The following is a 19,868-nucleotide window of genomic DNA, read 5'->3' as shown; positions in this document are numbered from 1 at the left end:
AGTCGAGAGAATTGGCTCTCGCTTTACGACAGACCAGACAGGGCTTTCGGTAGGTCAAGGACATGGAGGCGGTTAGGCACCTTATAGATCCGGCCAAAAGCAAAGAAAACTTCTGCTGCACAAGGGCGATGGTCCTCCACTCATTTTCCGGGATGCTATCATACCTATTACAGAAATTGCAAGCCGAATACTTGCCACCATCCTACATTTAGCCTATCTCACACTACTTAAAAAGGCCACATCTGGGCAGCGAATTTCCGCTATGCGAAATGGAAGCGGCGATGGCAAAGCTCAGACGTAACAGCACTTGGGAACGAGATAAGATAAGTAAAAAACCGCTAACGAGCCTCGTCTTCCTCCGTAACTGCTCTCCCTGCGTACATGAACACTCGCTCGAAGAGCGGAACCCTCCCACTGGATTTGAAGGCCCCTAAAGTGCTGTTTATTTGCAAGTCTTGCCAGGAACAAGACACTAAAAACCTCCCCTATCTCTTTGGCTTCATTGCGCGGAGAAGCTTATAAAACATTATTTTCTTACCATGGTGCAGAAATAACTAGAGAGCACGCAATGTGCTATCCGTCATGTTTCGCTTTAGGCGGCATCTTTAAACTCACGATAAACGGTTACAACTGAAAGAAGATATCATGATGCCCGCCAAGAACCACAGGCCATATGGCGTAGGGGCCGTCGACCTGAAAGGGTCGTTTTACGCTTCTTACTTAACCTCAACGTTCTAGCTGGTGGCACCCGAATGTACAACTATGTCCGGGTCATTCTGTCAGGACGGAAACCCATTCAATATCGGAGACACAGCTTCGGACCCCATCTACCTCTGGGAGCCGGGTACGCGATAAGGATCGCTCCTCTACCACTTATTCTTCTATACCACCTTCATACTACTCCGCTTAACTAGGGGTAATACCAGATCTGTACCATGGCTTGTAAGCCAAAGATATAACGGTGTGGACATGAAAGTGCTTGGTGGGAGAGATTCAGTACCGCCTCCGACTGGAAGCCAATGTAGTTAATGAATACGCCAAGAACTGTGGCCTTTCTTTCCCACCGCAAACATCACTGCTCCCCATGGTGCAGAAGGAAACGAGGCAAGTCCCAAGCATTGAGAGCGTCACGGCCGGTCATACAATCAGGCCGACCCCTCACATCAAGATCTTAGGAATGTTCTTCCAGGTGGGGTGCAGAAACACTCCTTATCAGCAGGCTCAAATGCACTACCGGACAAGTCAAACATATGCTACAAAGAATCATGACGTCTACGGGCATGACAGAGGCGGACACTCTGTCTTCTCGAGGCCTTTGTAATATCCCGACTGGCTTACACCATTCCATATGCCATACTCAATAAGACGAAATTTAATTGGACGCATTATTCATAAAGGCAAACGAGGATTACGTGGGGTGCCCCTAAGCACGTTGAAAGAACTTGTAAAACTGGGTACTCACAACACAGTGGTCAAGATAATTGGGGTTCATCGATCAAACGAGGGACAAAGATTTTGCCCACTCTGCGTGTAAGAACCCTCCCAGACAGAGTAGGAATGTCGTCCCTGTAGAGAGTCAGTACCGGTGTGTTCCAATCTAACTTCGAGAGAAGATTGCAGTAGCGCACAAACCGAGAAACATGCATCCAGTTCACCATGCAGGCAAAGAGAGGCAAGAGCGCTTGCATCAGAAAGGGCGACGCAGGATCGTACGGTCTATGGGGATGTGGCAGACTACGCCAGAAGGGTATCAATGACTTTTGTTGTGACAGACGGAACCTCGCACATTGCCAGCATCACCCTACCCTCCCCGACCACTGAGCCAGCAGAGGAGGCTGGGCTTGCCCTGAAGATCTCTTAGACGCACGCAGATACAATTATAACATATTCGCAACAGACCCTCCGCGGAAGGATGTCCAAACCTGCTTCAAACCTTCCCCTTCAGCGTCCGCTTCACCGTGCGGTCAAAATACACTGAACTCCACCCCATTCAATTCTCTAGGGCCATAACACCGCCATAATAATGCCCAAGAGCTAACCCACCGAGCCCCACGAGGGACAGAGGCTGCGAGCCCACTACTCACCTCCAAGGGGATCATTTATCATTACAGGCTCGAGTGCAGGGTTAACCTGCTCCCTTCCGCCATCGAATCCTTAACGAAAGCCCAAGAGAGATCAAAAGGGAACAAACAAATACGTTTCCCTGCTCCACGAAAGCGCACCTAATATATCCTACCCACACTCGATTGTGTCTGTTTTGCAGCGAACCTGGCACGCTCAACCATATATGGTGTGGGGTGTCAAAAATCCCAAGTTAGGCAGAAATCGTCATCTGTCTCATACGCAGTGGGAGAACGGGCTGTCAGGTTCTAGCCCGAACGACCAGCTTCGGTTGGTAGAAAGGGCTGTCCTAGTTGGCACCACGAATGGTGTCTTGAAATGAGGACACCGCTCCGCACATTTTGCTAATAAAGAAATTCTTCCTCTATCTCACAAGCGGACGCCTTTCGTGCGCAGCACTTCAGCGCCCTATCATTTGGATCCATGGCGCAGTCTTCCGTAGGTTCTAACCGAGCGAATGAAGGGGACACCGAAGGCAAAAGAGATAAAACCTCACAGAACGAGCAGGAATGCGGAGAAGGTTAGTATGGCGAAACTGTGAGGGGAGGGTGGTGTGCCTGAACTCCGGGAGACATTATCTACGCCGGCGAAACGCTACGAGATAACAGGGAAGAGGCCACCGAAGGTGGAGCGAGCGGAACATGAGTGAGGCGAAAGGCGGGAGACGAGATTCCCCGCGGTGACGGGACAAGGGACAATGCCGGAGTACGTCGCGTGCCTTTCTGCGTTCACTGATGCGGCGATCTCTTCTTGGGACGCAGCAGGTATGCGCCGCACCCACAGATTTGGCCTTAGGGATTATCGTAATCATCAGCTAAATGTTTTGCTTTGAAATCACCCATTGCGTTTGAGCACCTACTCCTTAGTTCATTTCTGATTGAACATCCCATAGAGTCTACTACTTCACCTTTGTAGGTGGACGTCTCAGCATAGACTTGTGTCGCAGTTAGCCTCTACTCCTTAGCTGTATGGCAATGCTGTTGCACCTTATTAGTGTTTTAAAACTAATCTAAACTCCATGGTGCATATTTCTGGATAAAACATTTTATGCATTCAGCTACAGGCCCACGTGAGCGGTTTGGTCCCTCCACCTCGCAGAAACCGCACCTTCAATGAGCGAGCCCGTTGTGGTAATCACAGCAACGGCCTGAATTGCCGCTTCTTCGCCGGCGTTGATCAGGTGGCGCAGCACAGCGTTGTGCAGGAGGCTCATGGAGATAGCCTTGCCTCCGCGCAGGTATTGGCTGTACCAGGCCTCCACGCTGCAACGGAGAATTATTATTGTACGCGACAAGCATTTACAAGCACGGCGGTGTCAGCAGGTGGGCACCAGCTCAATCGTTCTACATGTGGCTTAAGCGAGCTGCTCTGGCAAAAAATCCTCCAAACAGAGTGCAGTGACTGCTGCTGGGAGACATCATAACTATCAAAATGGCGTGAAGATGAACCGGGGCAAATAGGTATTTATCTTTACTCCGCGCAATTCTTCTTCCAATGGCAAAATAAGATTGAAGGCTTTAGTTTTTTGCGCAGACCGAAGCTTGTGTAGGTCGAACATGACACGTCCCTGTCTTTTCCCTGTGCTTACAGAGCGTCCCTAGGAGAGCAGTAAGAACGTACAGTATCTCTTAAATCAAACAGCCACCATAAGGTACACTCACTAATTTCTGGAACTAGGGATATATAATACTCTTGAAGAACGCATTGCGTGCCATCGCCAGGCCCAACTCGAACGCCTGCAGACTTCTGCCCAAGGTCGTGCCATTCTCAATACACTTAACTACCCCACTTCGCAACTACCCCCCATACCACCGGAACACCCTCCTTGGGCGACTTTCACTAATTTACGGGTTGAGCCTTTGCCCCGCAACATGAACCCTGATTGACACCCTGCTCGTCGTGCACTGCGCGTTCAGGCCCTCTCCAGACGAATTAATTTTCTACTCTCCCATGGTTCCATCGTTTACTTTACTGACGCCAGGGACATCCCCTCAAACTCAACGGGCACGGCTTCATTTCTCCAACTCTCTTCTTTAGACACTGCCACGCTTTCCTTTCTTTCCCCACCGGGTTCGACCTCTCTCGAAGAATACGCCATTGCCCTTGCAATAGAGCACGCTACTCTTACTGTTCCTACCAGCGCGCCAATATATATCTTCTCCGACTGTCAGTGAGCCCTTCGTAATTTCGCTCACCATGAGACTCACCCACACACTACTGAATTCGTCACTCCGATACTTGCATCGAATCCTCGGCCCCACTTCACACTGGTTTGGGTTCCTGGCCACGCTGGCATGTGCGGAAACGCCTTAGCAAACGCGCTCACCCGAGTACCTTTCCCGGGTCCGCCCATGTCCTGGCCAACCTTGTACCACCCGCCGACGGTTCGGACTCAACACCGCGCTTCCCGCCGTTACCAATTACACGCCCAACGCCTATCACGTACCCTGTACCCACCCCCCAGTTCCCGTCTAACTCGTGAGGCTGCGTGCCTCATTCGGGAGGCCCAAACCTGTTCACTCCCCTCCCATCACATTCTTCACCGCATCTATCGGCGCCCTGGTCATCCTTCCTGTCCCACCTGTTCTTCCTACCCATTCATCCCTCATTCTTATTGGGACTGCACCCCGCCATCACATCACTTGACCCATCCCTCGCCTCCATCACCTCCTGGGAGCTCTGGTTGTCTCCCCCGCCGACAGTAAACATCCAGGCTGCCCAGGAAGCTCTCTACAAACACGTGCACCGGATCCGCACGGACATTCTAGAGTACTACGTGGATCCGGTGAATTGAACTTTGAAATTAGGACCTCGACTTAGGTCCTGCGGAAAATAAAGTTTGTTCTCTCTCTCTCACTAATTACTCATAAGTATAGCCCTTACATTTCACCTCCCATCAGCTACCCGTCGTTCCCAGAACCTGGGCAACGCAACAGATTGCTCCAGTAGAGTAAAAAGAAAGAAATAAAGAAAGAAAGAAAGAAAGAAAGAAAGAAAGAAAGAAAGAAAGAGTAGAAGGCGAGAGAGCACGTGCGGCACCATTGGTGCTACTTTTTCTGCGGGTGATTCTCGGATGGATGCATGAATGGATGGATGGATGGATGATGCATCGTCTTTATCGTTTTAATACCTTACCCGCCAGCTATTAGGCAATCGGCACCAATAAAGAACACATGCAGGCCTTTGTATCGACGTTAGTAACACTTTTTGCGGTTTTCTTCAGTTTACGCCATTAAAAATAATGATGCCTGTATGAGGGAAGCAGTCATCTGAGGTGTGTAACGACATACCCCTTGTTAGGGCTGCGCAAGCGTAAGAGACTTAGAGCTAAGTAAAAACATCGCAACAACATTTTTTTTGCACATTGTTCACTTCCATCGGCAGCCTTTTCTAGAGTGGTTTTAACCACCATGCAGCATTATAACCACCATGCAGCGAGTCATATGGTATCCCCCTCAGCACTCACACCTTATCCTGCACCACAAGAGAACGAGCCCAGAAAATTTGTTGTGCACCACGATAGAAATGGCCGCCGGCCTAAATAACCGCCTTTTTGGCATCCTCGAGAGATGGAACCTGTAAGGAAACGAGACCAACGGCTCGAAAACACGTCCTGGTCCCATGGGTACGCACGTGTCATTCTCCGTGAAGATGGCGCCGACGAGCTGGAGCTGTGTGAAGGCCACGAAGTCCTCCTGCGCTAGTTTGAGGAGCTGCTCCTCGGCGTTCAAGAATCTGGTGACCACAGCCCCTTGTTGCTCGAGTACAGCACGGTAGACCACGGCCTGAAGATCATCTTGACGCTCCCACTGCACGAATGCCTGCGTGGCAAGGACCCCGTGGTAAGTCTGTTCATTCCCGCACCGTCCTTGTGAGTCCCGGTACTCCTGATTGCTGGCAGAAGTTATTAGAAAAGGGATGGGAAAAGGGTCGCTTGATGTTACCAATAACATCAGGCAACCCAATAACAGTGTTACCAATAAGTAGTGAAGCACGCCAATTGAGGAGTACACATGCGCACTTTGACGTAGCCTTGCATAAGGATTACAACGAACGATTTATGCGCACAGTCTTACTACTATTTTCCAACCTGGCAGCCAGCCAAGAAAGGCACACTTTTCTAGAATTCCGTTTTCCACTCGTTTTCATGTTGATGAGGGTTTGAATGAAATTTTTGTTCCGTTTTGGGGAAGAATACTTTTGCGCAGCTGAAGGGGTTATTAGAGAAAACTTGTAGTCACCAAACGCGGTCAGCTGAATATATCTTATTCAGAAATATCTAGCTAGCGGCACGAGACAATGCAGAGTCCTGGCCTTTTAATGAGGATACCAGTGGAATAACTTGCTTCATTCTATTATATTTTTAATCCCTAATATAGCCACACTAAACCACAACAAAAATTCACGATGGACGAACAGCTCGGGTTAACCCCCAGTGTATTGCACAAGCTTCTTGATCATTTTTTCCGTGTAAAGACGTAACTTGTCGCGTGAGGACCTCCCTCCAGATCTGAGTCGTTCCCTTCATTGTGTTGTCAATATTCGCCTCTTGATTTTATTGGACATTGAAAGTCTGAACTGGGGCTGTCTAAAAGCGACAAAAAGAAAAAAGGTTATTGTGCTAATTTACAGTTATAGCAGGCATAAAATAATAATACGAAGTACTGAAGCGCTTATTTAAGTAAGGCGAAATAACAGTGTAATTTTAGCACATATCACATATTCAGTGTTTACTCTAATGAATTATTAATGCAATTTTTGCATGTGCAGTATGTCATGGTCTACTACCGCTGTGTACGCAGCAAATATATTGGCTCCGGCCCGGCCCCGGCTCTCTGCTTACCAAACTATACCCGGCCCTGCCCAACAAAAATTTCAATGAGGCAGCCCGTCCCGGCCGCAGTACACAGCCACATGGCCCAGGCTCGGCCCCACCCGGCCCGCCGCGTACTCACAATCCCTATGCCGTTGGGCCCGTGTCTGTTTGGGGCACGTTTGGCAGCAGAAACCTAACTAAAGAAGATATAAAGCATTCTAAGTGAAATAATATAACTGGCACAACCAACCTAATATGGGTAGAACTATACCCCAAAAGGGCAACACAACAGAACAAAAGCTGAAAGAAAACCACCCAAAACTTCGTGAATAATTCACAAGCTGCCATAAATGTATATCAAGCTTCGTAAAAATAAAAGGGATTCGAAACGGCTCCCTGCAAGTGCTATCCATAAAAAAAACCTCTATATAACGAGACCACCCAATCCATGTTTGTTTAACGCGACAGCGCTGAGCAGCAAGCCTTCTGAAATGTAAAAAAACCTGGTCTGGGTTCAGAGCTCGTCGCCAACGTGCACGTTCTGGGCTATTATAGGAAACCGAAGGGTCGCTTCACTGTACCGGTCTGAGCCCGGGCCGTCAAGACGTCCCGCCTAAAGCGTAGCTTTAATAATTCGGCCTACGCCCGATTGAAAAATTAGTCGGGAGGCCCAAATCTGGCCCTTGGGCTGTGCCGGGGCCGGGCTTGCTAGTAGGCCGCTCCACATGCACACCTCAATCCTGGCCTACACTGGCTGGGTTTCAGGTGCCTATTCTTTGAGACTTTTTTCCAAGCCACTTTTTTGTTCATGAAAAGCGCATGTTTGCAAAAAAACCTCAAAGCAGTTACGCTTTGGAACAAGATGCCCATGGGTACCGTCTCTTACAGATATCGAAACCATAGCTTGTCAAGCCCATAAGAACCTCGTATCATTTCTCACGATATAATGAGTACATAATAGTTGTATCTTACTTGCGTCTTCCGTTATTGCTTTGTACCTTTTTAAGGAGAGAAACAACCATATCAACGTTGAGCAAAGTGCGCCAAGAATACGAGTCTGCATCGTAAAGAGCTTTCAATATATTTTAGCGCCACATTGTCTTCGAAATGTCTGCGGTACGGGCAGAACAGGGTTTAGAACATCCTGGACAGTCAGAACGGTGCTCAAATTGCAGCAGCTGCAGGCGATAACATAGAAGTATTGGCACGTACGGCTCTGAAACTGCGTTTTATATCTGCTTCTCCTGATTTCTGACACTCTACAATTCCGCGAGATAAAAAATATCTATAAACTTAGCATGCTGAAAGCTTTCGTTGGTAGTTTCAAAATTCTCTAATGGCGAAGGCTGGTGCTCATTGAACTGTTTCATAGAGCACAGCGCTGTATATAATTGTTAGCGTTCGTCGTCTCTTCAGTTATATATCGTTCCCGTCAACCAGGCTCATCCCATTTTACATCGCGCTAGTGCTACAAAGAGTGCCTATTCTTCATGTTCAGCAACTTCTTCAATATCCTTCTGTGTCCATTATGGCCACAGCTTACTGAAGAGATTACCCTTTAACGTACAATCGCCATTGCCAACTTAACTGACTTCAGAGCTGCCATGGTATCATTCTTTTATTTACCCACTTTTTGTCCACGCCAAACGTAAACCCCCGAACGTGCACTCTTTGGTTACTGTAAACAAATCGATACTTTATATTGAATGATACCAGCTGTATAAGGTTTTTCTGTGCACCAGGTATGACGATTTAGTTTCTCTTGGGCGGCAGTGTATAAGGGGCGCACCTCGTCGGTCTAACGTAACATAACTAAACATCTTTTAGATTATCTGCCTTACGGCATCCACGCATGAAGCCTCAAAGAACCACTTCTTACAAATTATTTTACAGACAACGCAGTGTTACACGTTCAATGATACGTAAAGGACGTATCCATTTTCAAAGAAAATTCACATGCTTAAGTTATTGGTTCCTGACCTGAGCAAATGTCCGACATTCTTTACGTGGTAGATTTCACACGCGTGATTTTGTGAGGATGGATGATGAGTTCTTACTTTGGGTGCTTGTTCATCTGTCCAGGCAGCATCGATCGTCATATTGAAGACCGACTTCCCGTCGAGGCCAGGGGTGCCCTCCCGGCGCAACCTCTGCTCGCAGAAAAGCAAGCACCCGAGGACAGCCACAGGAACGACCCAAAGCAGCACCAGGGTACTTAAGCTTCGCGTCAGGTACCGCGTCCGCTTGGAAAGCAGCGCAATCACCGTTCGCTTCACCGTGGGACAGTTGCGCACCAACGAGCTCGCTGCCGTCACATCGCCTCCTGCATGCCATTCAAAACGGTCGATTACGGCGACCATGCCTCTAGAAACAAAAACAATGCCTCAGGACACACAAGTCCGCTTACGTGCTTAGCAGCAAAATCCTGGATAAAGTTATTACAAGTTATGCACCCACATCATCATTCTTCACTTTCTTCTTATTGTTTTTGGGGACGAATAAATGCAGCCGGATTTTTTGCGTTGACAAGCAGACTAGTACATGTCACAACATCCCTAAAATCGGTATTTTACACGGATGCTTTGTAGACCTTTACTCGCCTGCCATTACGTTCAGGTGCCCCGCGGCACGCACTATTCTACATCTTTTACGTCTCCAATTCCCAGTAAGTGAATTTTGTCAAGCGGCCATACTACTCCTCAAATCACCTGATTCATGGCCAACCACTAGCTGTGTATGTGCAACGAATAAAGGAAAAACTTTTGTTTCCTGTTGGCAATGTGCGGGCATAGCACAAAAGTTATGGCAATGGACTGCTACTGTGCAGGCCCGTGTTCAAGTTCCTTCAAAACACGCATGTTTTTTTTTTTTGTTACTCTTTACTGTGCCGGCTATTTTCTTGACTTCATACCTACAGCAACAACAACGGCGCTTTTGCGCAGAATGGGCCATCTTAGGCCTTCACCCTAAAAATAAAGATGTTCAAATTTTTATCAACTTGGTTCCACATTTTTGGAGCAGTTGTGCGCAATACGTCGTCAAACCCCGACTATGTTGGGGTTTGTCAGTGAGCTAGATGTGCTAGATGTGCAGCCCTGTTACGATGTTTGACCCGTCTTCTTTTGTATATACCAACGCCTAGGCACTAAATCTTCTCTGGTAAAGATCCTACCCCGAACTTTTCACCACCAGTTTTTGTACCGTCGCCAAATTGAATAGACCGCCCTCTGGCGGCTTTATGGCTTGCGGGAACCACTGGTAATATTGTGACGTAATTATTAGGAGTGGCATCCCTTCAGTTCAAGAGCAACCTTCATGTTGGTTTTAAGTTCGGAATGAATATTTTAGTGAGGATGTACGTAAGCGCCTTCAGCGCCCTAAGAACGTTTTACCCAGTGAATTTACAGTGGCTTTGTGGTGTCCTTGCAAGTTCTTACATTGCGCTTATAAACTCATACTTGACTAAACTAAGCTCCAAAAGACGGGAAGAGCATGTTGACTTAACAGTTATATGTGGCATTCAATATCATTGAGAGACATCCCGGAGATGTAACGTCCAAGAAACATTAGTGCACGGTCACACATACAAATTTCTATAGTGTTTTCTTAGGCAGCAGTAGGACCTAAATATCGAAGGCTAATAAATAGGATAATCCACTGACTGAAACTACTTTTCATGAAAGGAAGCAAAAGTGTGGACGCTACAAATGTGGCAAAAGGTGTACTCTCTAGGTTTTGCGGAGATACAGGAGATTCTTCCAAGAGAGGGATCACAGCGTTGATAACGTTTTGCGAGTGATCTTAAAGTAAATAACATCTGTCATGTTGTCCCTTGCACAACTGAGAATGAAAGACTCAATACCGATCAAATTTAAGGTCCGCCAATTCTCAACCTTCACCCCACGAATGTCGTAGCGACTGTGTGCACATAAACGCCGATAAAGCTTGCTGAATGTTAATGCGGTTCCTTGTCCTTAACGTTATGACGAAGCTCCAATAGGTTTATATACTTTACCTCTCACGAAAACGTGTTCCCGATCCTTTTTGTGGTACTTGTAATCGATGTAGGGGTTTCTGCGGCATTTTGTAGCATGTCGTCTACAAGCGCTCTATTAACAGCTGCTTACCTTCGTCCGACCAGGCATCCCTCTCGTCGTAGGCCAGTTCGTCCTCGTTTACCCTAAAGGCAAAAATAAAATGGACACGTTTGGAGAGGTTTATGCGCCGTAGTGCACCTTGGAGAGAAGGCGCGCTGTAGTGGAACTCAGTGGATTCATTTGTACAACCTAGGGATCTTGAGGATGCTCCCGTGTCTATACACAAGCACATTTTCATTTTCGGCCTCTATCAGGAAAACTGCCCCCTAGTCGGTATTGATGCCGTGTCGTTAGGAGCACCAGCACGCCGCCATTGCAGATGATCCACTGAAGCCGGTTTCATACGGAAATAACTCTGCAGATTTCCTTTACCCTAAAATATGAGAGGCAATTTTATAGAAGTAAGGGTAAAACTTGCAGAGAATAAGTTTACAACAAAAGGAATTTTTATTTTGAAGTTTTTTTGTAAATGCATCTGGTATAACGAACAGATTTGTACATGCCTAGGCATATTTCGTGCGTATTTGGGGCAGGAATTGACAGCTAAGAGGGCAGAAACACTGTAGTAGCGATGCTTCCAATTTACTCCCTTCTCAAGCTCGCACTCTATCAGTGTTGAATTGAACAATATTACCAGTTTAGTTTCTGCTCTCTATTTTATCCTGAGGTGCACAGGTATGCTAAAACAAATTCAATGTCTTGGAGACCGTCGGGTTCAGTTGGACAAAAGCATCGCAGTTTTATGTTTTTTAAAAACAAAAAAACATTTGCAATACTTTTTAGAGCCAACAGGACTTTTAAAGCCATAAACACGCACAGAACTTTCTCTGATTCAAAATGACATCAAGGCGAAATAACAAATAGCCCACTTCTAACACAAGATTCACCTATTTAATGCGGATTGTAGCTCAAACGTTACACATGGGCTATATGCATGGAAAGCCCGCTGATGCTGTGGAAGCTCTTGACAACAGCGTTACACCAACTCCAGCTTGTTTGCTAGAAATGACTGAAACAAGCCGCCACTTCTAAGAGAGGCCTAGGTATTGCAGGTCGGAAAAAAATCGGTGTGGGAGCACTACAGAGAACGCTAGTTGACGTAATTTTCTGTTTCTGTACCTGCCAACAATTTCAGCGTAGAAGCAGACATCTATGCGGCGCTAAATTTGACTCATCAGACGAACGATATCTGTGACGCCGAACACAGTTCGTTACAGGCTATCCGGGATATCTGCTGGAGATAAAATTGACATGCTGCTGAATATCCATGTGCTAAGTGTGTCTGTTGATTACTATGGGCTAAGTGCGTTTGTTGGTTACTACCCAGCGTAGAATATATCCCCGAATGTGCATTCGTAATTTCCCCTGTGTTACCGCTATTGTTAGCAGTCAGCTTTTGACACTTTATATTGAATAATATGAAATATTTCTAAGATATTGCTACGCGTATAAACATTGCGAACGTGACCCTACCCTGGCATTTTAATGCAATCATGAAGACCACATGCCAGTTTGGTTCATGGGAAAGAATGCATCGGTAAAATACGAATGATACCTCTCCCGGCATCAACTTTGTTTAAATAAGCTATATAGAGAGGAAAAGAGACATTAGGGATACGACTGACCGGCTACTTTTCCGCAGTGAACTTATGACGTATTATGACCCGCATCTGTAATTGTCCTCTGCGGAAAAACTACAACCCAATTTAAATAGTCACCATAAGCTTGGAGAAGGAACATTTTTGGTTTTATTTATTGAATAATGTATTCCAGCAGAAAAATTCTGGGATAAACATTAGACCTTACGGACAAACACGCAAACATAGAAGAACCGCGTTCGGCACTACGCCGGCCAACTAAACAGCCGTCGGCCGTGAGGTTGTCTGACACGGCATTCGCCATTTGGGGTAAACTACACTATTTGTCAAGTCACACCGAATGTTTGACAACAAAAGTACTATCAACCGTTACGGAACTACGCCAGGTACAAGTTCCATAAGAAGCAAAGCGAGTGCGAACCATGGTCCTTGAGTTTATCGCTGCGCCATCTGGAAGGTGGATGGTAACCAAGCTAACCAAACGTGCGTTATCACATAGCAGCAGCCTCAGTTACCTTATTACTAACTTTTTAGCTCTCTGCTCATATTACGTGTTTTCTCAAGTAACAAATCATAATATACGACGAAAGAATTATTATTTTGGCTTCACTGCTCTATTTCTAAGTTATTTAAGCATCGCGTGCCGCTACTAAAAGCCATAAGGGTACAACCCAACGCCACATCTTTTATTAAACAAATCTGTATATTGTATTTTGGTCCCGCTGGCTTAGAAACTGATAATTGAACCGAAATTTGTTTCTCCGAAGCATGCTGTTTTCAAGTTGCGCAGCCAATACGGCTATGAAACAACATGACTGCGTTTCGATGTGCGCGTTTTATCTCCCCGTGTGGTGATACGCGCATCTTGCATAAACTTCTGAGGGGCGTATCTTCCAAAAACATCGATTTAAGGTGCTACACAGCCCGAATGAAACAGGCAGCGAAAATAGAGGCTGCCGGAAGCAGAATAGAGTATTAAGAAACAAAGCTTTTTTTAGACCAATGGGCATGAGTTCTCCATTGCTTCCCGGAAGGAAGCCAAAAGGGCAACATGAGGTGCCAGGTGCAAGCAACAAAGGGCCAAGGTGCAGGCGCTTACGGGCGAGCAGATCAAAGTAACAAACATTACAGCATAATTTATTGCACGTGACATTGTTGAGATCGCCTTAAAGCTACAATAAGCTACAAAGTTGTTTTTTATGCAACGTTTATTTATTCACAAAGTTTATTTATCCAAGAGATACAATATCAGCGCCTGTACAAAGAGTCACTAAGTTATGCGGTTATGCCCTCTGCACAGATAATTACCCAGCAAATCTGGAACGTTCGGCCCTTGTTTACCCTTGCCTTATTTTTTATGGTTCGTTAAATAATTTTATATTTTACGTCGATGGTTTATTTTATTCTCTTTGGTTCCCGTACCTCCTCACGGTGTCGCTGATCCTAAGCTCCCTGCTCCTCCGAAGCGCGTGTGACGCGCGGCCTTCCTATTACGGAGTAACGTGTGACCGGTGTCTGGCATTGCCACCTTCATGCTGTTTTGCCCACACTGTCTACCGCCCCTGCCCGCCGTTCTCGCTTATCTTTGCTTCGTGCGGAAACTAACCGCGCCCGCGCTGCTGCGAGAGAGATGAGCCCAGCCAATATCTCCCCACTAACTACTCAGACCTCTCCAACCTGTTTTATTTTGTCAAGCATGGTTAATGCGGTTAGGTGGATAAGTTTTCTCTGTGCAAAGGACCACTGGGGTTTTCTTTCGCCTGGCCGTACAAAGCTCCGCTTCAAAAATAGTCTCAGCGCATTGGTCGCACCTGAGAAAGACCTCCTCAATGGTGGTCGCGGAGACGGTGATATTGCCGATCCCCAGCGCCTCGGTGGATGCCTCAAGTTTGGCGAACATTGTTTCGAACCCAAGCGTGCCCACATAGTTTAGATCTATGAGCACGTCATCGGGGCCTTCCATGATGACTTCGGCGGCTGGCGCTGTGTCCTTGATTATCTTCATCGTCCTAGCGACGTCGAAGGACGATTTCTGGCTCTTGGTGATCGCCAGTTGGTAGCCCGGACCTGCCAACAAGATCCAGCAGAGGCATCATCAATTTCAACGACCCGCTGTCCCCCGATTATGAGCAGCGGGAAAGTCACGTGTCTATCTACTATTTGAGTGAGTGTGATTTCGAACCTCATTACGCAACTTTACATTTGCCCGGCGCGGGATGTTGAGCGGTTAGTAAAGAGGTGGTCACTATTTTATGTCAATATGCGTATGTCATGGCGTAGACTCGAATGGACACATTTACTCCTCAGTGTACACACGCTTACCCTTGAACATTCACGTCAAGTTTGTCATCGGGGGCGTCTCCCACCGAGACGTTGTAGAAACATTGTACTCGCCTAAATTATGTGCATAAAATCACCCCGATCTCTCATATAGCGTATAAAAAGTTTGGGATATTGTTTTGTGGGTAGAAAGCCCCAATTCTTTCCCTCATTTTTTCGTCTGCTGGAGCCATAAACTGCCCTGCAGCTGGATACATGAGCTCGTATCCCATACCTGCGCTCCGCAGTTTGACTACGAAAGCGAAATAATCCAAGGTGAGGAGGCGCTTTTAAGAGCCAGCAGCCGAATGAAGCGAAAGTAAGACGACAAAGCGCTCTTGCTGGGGTCACAGAAAAAAGAGCACGCGGAGAAGAAATTGGGGAAGGAAGAGGAAGCAAAAAAGTGAAAGCGGCGTTCGCCGAGTTCATGTTTTGCCAGAACGACCAGAAGAACTTTGGACCGAGCCACATCTTCCCTTTGGACTTAAAGTTTATCAACCACAATCCAAGAGCTTCAGCAACGCGACTAGCGAGCGCACCAGTGTCAACTCCCTTCAATCACTTCGCAACGGCCAGCGCGAACGGCAAGGTGACAGCTCCAGCGGCCAGCACCTCAAGCCAGCCATCGACTCCCACACGTGAGCGCGAAATACTTTGATTGAAGCACTTTTTTGTACGACATTTGCTCTTTTGACTAGATCAGGGTTATGTTCATTTATGTATATACTTTTTTCTCGAGCTTGGCACACGCCCCCTTCAGTGGTATCAAACCTCATTTTGTAGGCTTCCGCTTAACCGCATTCACACCCTCATCGTCTTGCGCTTCACCCCCAGCTACTCACTACTACGAGTAAAATGTATGAGCACCCTCGTGATTCTAATCTTGACAGGCACGGTGGCAGCCCCCCATATTCTACACGTGAGCTACAGATAGCAGTGGTACCCCCATTCGTCTGGAAAGACAGAGTGGTGAATGAACGTACAGTAATCCCTCGTTATAACGAAGTCAGCTGGACGGCCAGAAAATGTTATAAGCGGTATTTTGGTATAAGCGACCACTCGAGAAAAGCTAAAGCGTTTGAGCTTTAATTGCACTGCAACCGCGAGGAACCTAAGTGCAATGTAATCAGTGAAACAAAACTTTATTCAGGTGCAAAAAAAGCCGGGAGCTTTGGCTGTTTCAAGTTCTTGCCCGGCGAAAGCAACCCTTACTCCAATTTGGCCAAGCATTGCATAACGCTGTGGTCGCCGCACGTAAAAGTGGAAGTGGCAGTGGCCACTTTTATAGGGGGCGTGCGGGCGTAGTGGAAGTGGCAGTGGCCACTTTTATAGGGGGCGTGCGGGCGTCGACGGATTCCACGAGAGTTTCGCTCTGGAAAGCGCCGCATACGCCGTGGCTCGAGTCTGAGATCGTGTTTGTTGAGATAAAAAAACGATTTACCGCCCATTGTGGGTACACAGCGCAATCGTGAACACTGACCGGTTTTACACACGGGGCTTTATGACCACTGGGGAATTTTTTTTTCCTGAGTTGTGCAGCCGTGAAGTTTGTAACACAACAGTTTTTTGGCGCCCCGTTGTCGACGACACTTCTAATTCGTGTTCAGATTGTCGGTGTTCACGCACCCTGACGTCCACACCATTGACCAATGTCTAGGAACAAAATTTGAGCACCCCACCATGCATGTGCACTGTTTGTTTAATGTCGGAATGGTCAAATTGAGCATGACCGGCTCGAGAAAATCGCCAGGGGAGCTCCAGCTTGCGTTGGCCCGCCATGTTGACAGCCTGACTCGCCGCTGCGTCGCCGCCGCTCGGCGAGGCCTCCGCTCCACACTTCGCTCTAAGCGGGTCAACTCTTCATGCGCTTCGAGTAATGCAGCCTAAAATGCATGTGTTTGTGTTGGGACCAGAAGATATTTCGAATAAAGCGATATTTCCAGTAAAGCGATTTAGTTATAAGGAGGGATTACTGCACAACTAAGTATAGTGATATGACCTTGTCGCTTTTGCAGAGGTGTATGCTGACCACAGCTCAAAAGGAACAAGTATGTTCCGTCCTGTACAAAGTAAAGTGAATCCCGACCGTACTTCTCAAAACGTGGTGCGTGTGTATTGTCACATTAAGCCAGAAGCCGTTTCAGGATATGCGACTGTTAACAAGTTCGTGCATAGACCCGTCTTGACTGATTGTGTGGAGCGGGCAATTAACGAGGGTGCTTTCGTGCGTAAACAACCCCTCATCTCACCGAAATTTCTGCCAAGGAAGGTAGGCGACCCGGAGCAGAGCACACGTCCACGGGCCAGAACGACTAGACGGTCTGCCAGCACGTCGGCCTCCTGCATGTCGTTCGTCGTAACGACGACAGCGCACGTGCGACGGAGGTCCAAGAGCAGGTCCCAAATCTCGGCCTTATTTTCGGCGTCGATTCCCGCTGTAGGTTCATCCAGAAGGATCATCTGCGAGTTGTTCGTTCGCCGGCGAGTATCGAATTACCGTGAAAGTAACAAGTGGGCATGTCCCACGATAAAATTGCAGAGACGATGTATGCCTACATAAATGCGGAGCTCAGAAGCTTTGGAAAACTCCTAAACTGACTCGTATGATTGTCATGTGTTCCCATCCTATGGTGGAAAGACCACGACATGGTTGAAGGCGTGCTGACCTCCAAATCAATTCACCTACTAATGATGGAAGGATAGAGAACAGTGGCACAATGCGACGTAGCACAACGCGAGCAAAATTCTTTATGGCGGGATCGCTTACGACGGCTATAAACCTTTAGAAAATGACTAGCCGATAGCTGCCTATTTCATACTCCTAATCTCTTATAGCACAAAATATTGCCATTTAGCTTTCCACTTTATTAGCTATACTTTTCCACAGAACAAATTTGCTACACTCAAAACTTAAGACGGAAAATAATTTTGTCCACCCTTTCGAAAACATTTGTACGTGAAAGATGTACAGAAATATTTAGGACAGCTTTTGGACTTACAAGGAAAGCAAATGTTTAAGGATTAAAGCCGTCCCTCTTAGCCCTCGAATTGCAAGATAAAAACGTTCATGTTTACATGCAACTGTTATTTTGCGTTGTTAAATTTAGTGCAGCTAATTAGGAGTGTATTGTGAAGTCTTCCTTTCTTATCACGTTTAAATCCCAAAACGTTTGCCCCTAAACTACGTTACTAAACATACAATCTACCCAGCTTGATGTATACGATGGCCCGTCACACTTTGTGGACATTTTAGGCATCGGTACTGCAAAAAAGACTGCGCCTTTCTAGGGTAAAATTCACCGACTCGCTCATACCATCATCGTAAGCTCGACATAGAGGTGCCACCCTAGTAAAGAACTGCAAGATGTACCCGAATGACCGTAACTCAGGACCCTAGAAGGGGATCCGTGCTTAACCATGAGTTCAGTGGATGGCACTGTTGGAAAGCTTTGGCAAATGATCCATTCCTCTTTGTTTTGTAGGGCACTTCATGTATGAAATATGAGCCCCGAGAAAGGAATAAGGCTAGGTTGGCTCACATTGGGTTTGGAGACGACTGCGATGGCGACGCTGAGCCTTTTTATCGTGTTTACTCGAAGGTAACCTGGCAGGATACCAGCGACCGACACCAGGTTCAAGTCATCCAACACTTCTGCCACGCGGGCCCGGATGATCCCGAAAGGTACTCCCTTGAGCTGCGGTTGGTGGAAAAACAAAAGCTTGTGTGGTTTAGCCATGTTTAAGGCAAGTTGAACACGACACAGAACTTATTAGGTGATGCCTGAAAACATAGAAGTGTAAGGAACGGATGGGCATACACACGTACAAGCATTCATCCATGCGTACATGCTTGGATGAAACCATTCACGCATCAGTACATACATACGTATGTACGTGCGTACATACCTAAATGCATGCATACATGCATGGTGTATACATACATACATACATGCATACATACATACATACATACATACATACATACATACATACATACATACATACATACATACATACATACATACATACATACATACATACATACATACATACATACATACATACATACATACATACATACATACATACATACATACATACATACAAACATACATACATACATACATACATACATACATACGTACGTACGTACGTACATACATACATACATACATACATACATACATACATACATACATACCACTCTTCGAATCTTCCTGTATTTTTATAAAGCCATGGATCCGCGACTGACTCTCCAGTCATTCCGACGTTACAAAGCAGTGCGATGACACCAACGAGGACGCGCGCATTCGCGTAATGGCCACGTTGATGAAATGAGCGGTGATAGCGAATACAAAAGTCTATCGTAACGCTGGCATTGTAGTGTCTCTTGCACGACTGTGCACTACGGAATGCCCATTTCTTTTTTCTGGTTTTGCGTTTTAAACATCGGGAGGAGTTAAAGCTAACACTATAAGTTAAAGATCAATCTAACCATACATGCTACAATCTATAGCTAAGGACCGGTTAGATGCTTCGATCTGCATAGTGAGTGATACCAGGATTTATGGCCTCACTTAAACTCGTGGCGAGGTTGGTGGCAAATGAGGATGAAGTGAGGTCTATGATCATCGTGGCTTCCTTTCCGTATGGACACATTTCAACATAGGGCAGTTTCTACTGCACCGGACAAAAGATGACATTTTACAAATACTCCCTAAATCTTTCTTAGGACCTGAGCACTTTAGGTACAAATATTTCATTAAAAAAAGTGTTGGAATCTTCCAGGCAAATTATGCTTCATCTAAACTCCCGGAAACCTGAAAGCCTGTCATTGCTCCCCATCACGTGGAACGGAGTAAAAAACGAGTGTGGCGAAGTTGCAGAACTGAATTCCTCGCAGCCAATTTGTGCGGC

The 19,868-nt window shown here is 46.5% G+C and overlaps 1 protein-coding gene across 1 annotated transcript in view; it reads right to left on the bottom strand.

The window, feature by feature from the left end:
• LOC144146574 (phospholipid-transporting ATPase ABCA3-like) overlaps nucleotides 1-19,868 on the bottom strand; it is a 104,975-nt gene that overhangs the window by 38,224 nt on the left and 46,883 nt on the right. Inside the window, exons 11-17 of the mRNA XM_077678516.1 lie at nucleotides 18,491-18,646; nucleotides 17,201-17,411; nucleotides 14,444-14,699; nucleotides 11,065-11,117; nucleotides 8,995-9,260; nucleotides 5,755-5,942; nucleotides 3,229-3,383 (exon numbers count right to left, since the gene is read on the bottom strand). Coding sequence (XP_077534642.1) covers nucleotides 3,229-3,383; nucleotides 5,755-5,942; nucleotides 8,995-9,260; nucleotides 11,065-11,117; nucleotides 14,444-14,699; nucleotides 17,201-17,411; nucleotides 18,491-18,646 — 1,285 coding nt within the window. The remainder of the gene's footprint in view (nucleotides 1-3,228; nucleotides 3,384-5,754; nucleotides 5,943-8,994; nucleotides 9,261-11,064; nucleotides 11,118-14,443; nucleotides 14,700-17,200; nucleotides 17,412-18,490; nucleotides 18,647-19,868) is intronic.

This window comes from Haemaphysalis longicornis, unplaced genomic scaffold (assembly GCF_048455015.1).
Source record: "Haemaphysalis longicornis isolate Haplotype H1 unplaced genomic scaffold, Haemaphysalis longicornis Haplotype H1 scaffold_7, whole genome shotgun sequence".
Classification (NCBI taxonomy): domain Eukaryota; kingdom Metazoa; phylum Arthropoda; class Arachnida; order Ixodida; family Ixodidae; genus Haemaphysalis; species Haemaphysalis longicornis.
Note: the sequence above shows the minus strand (reverse complement) of the source record. Positions and strands in the feature narration are given on the sequence as shown.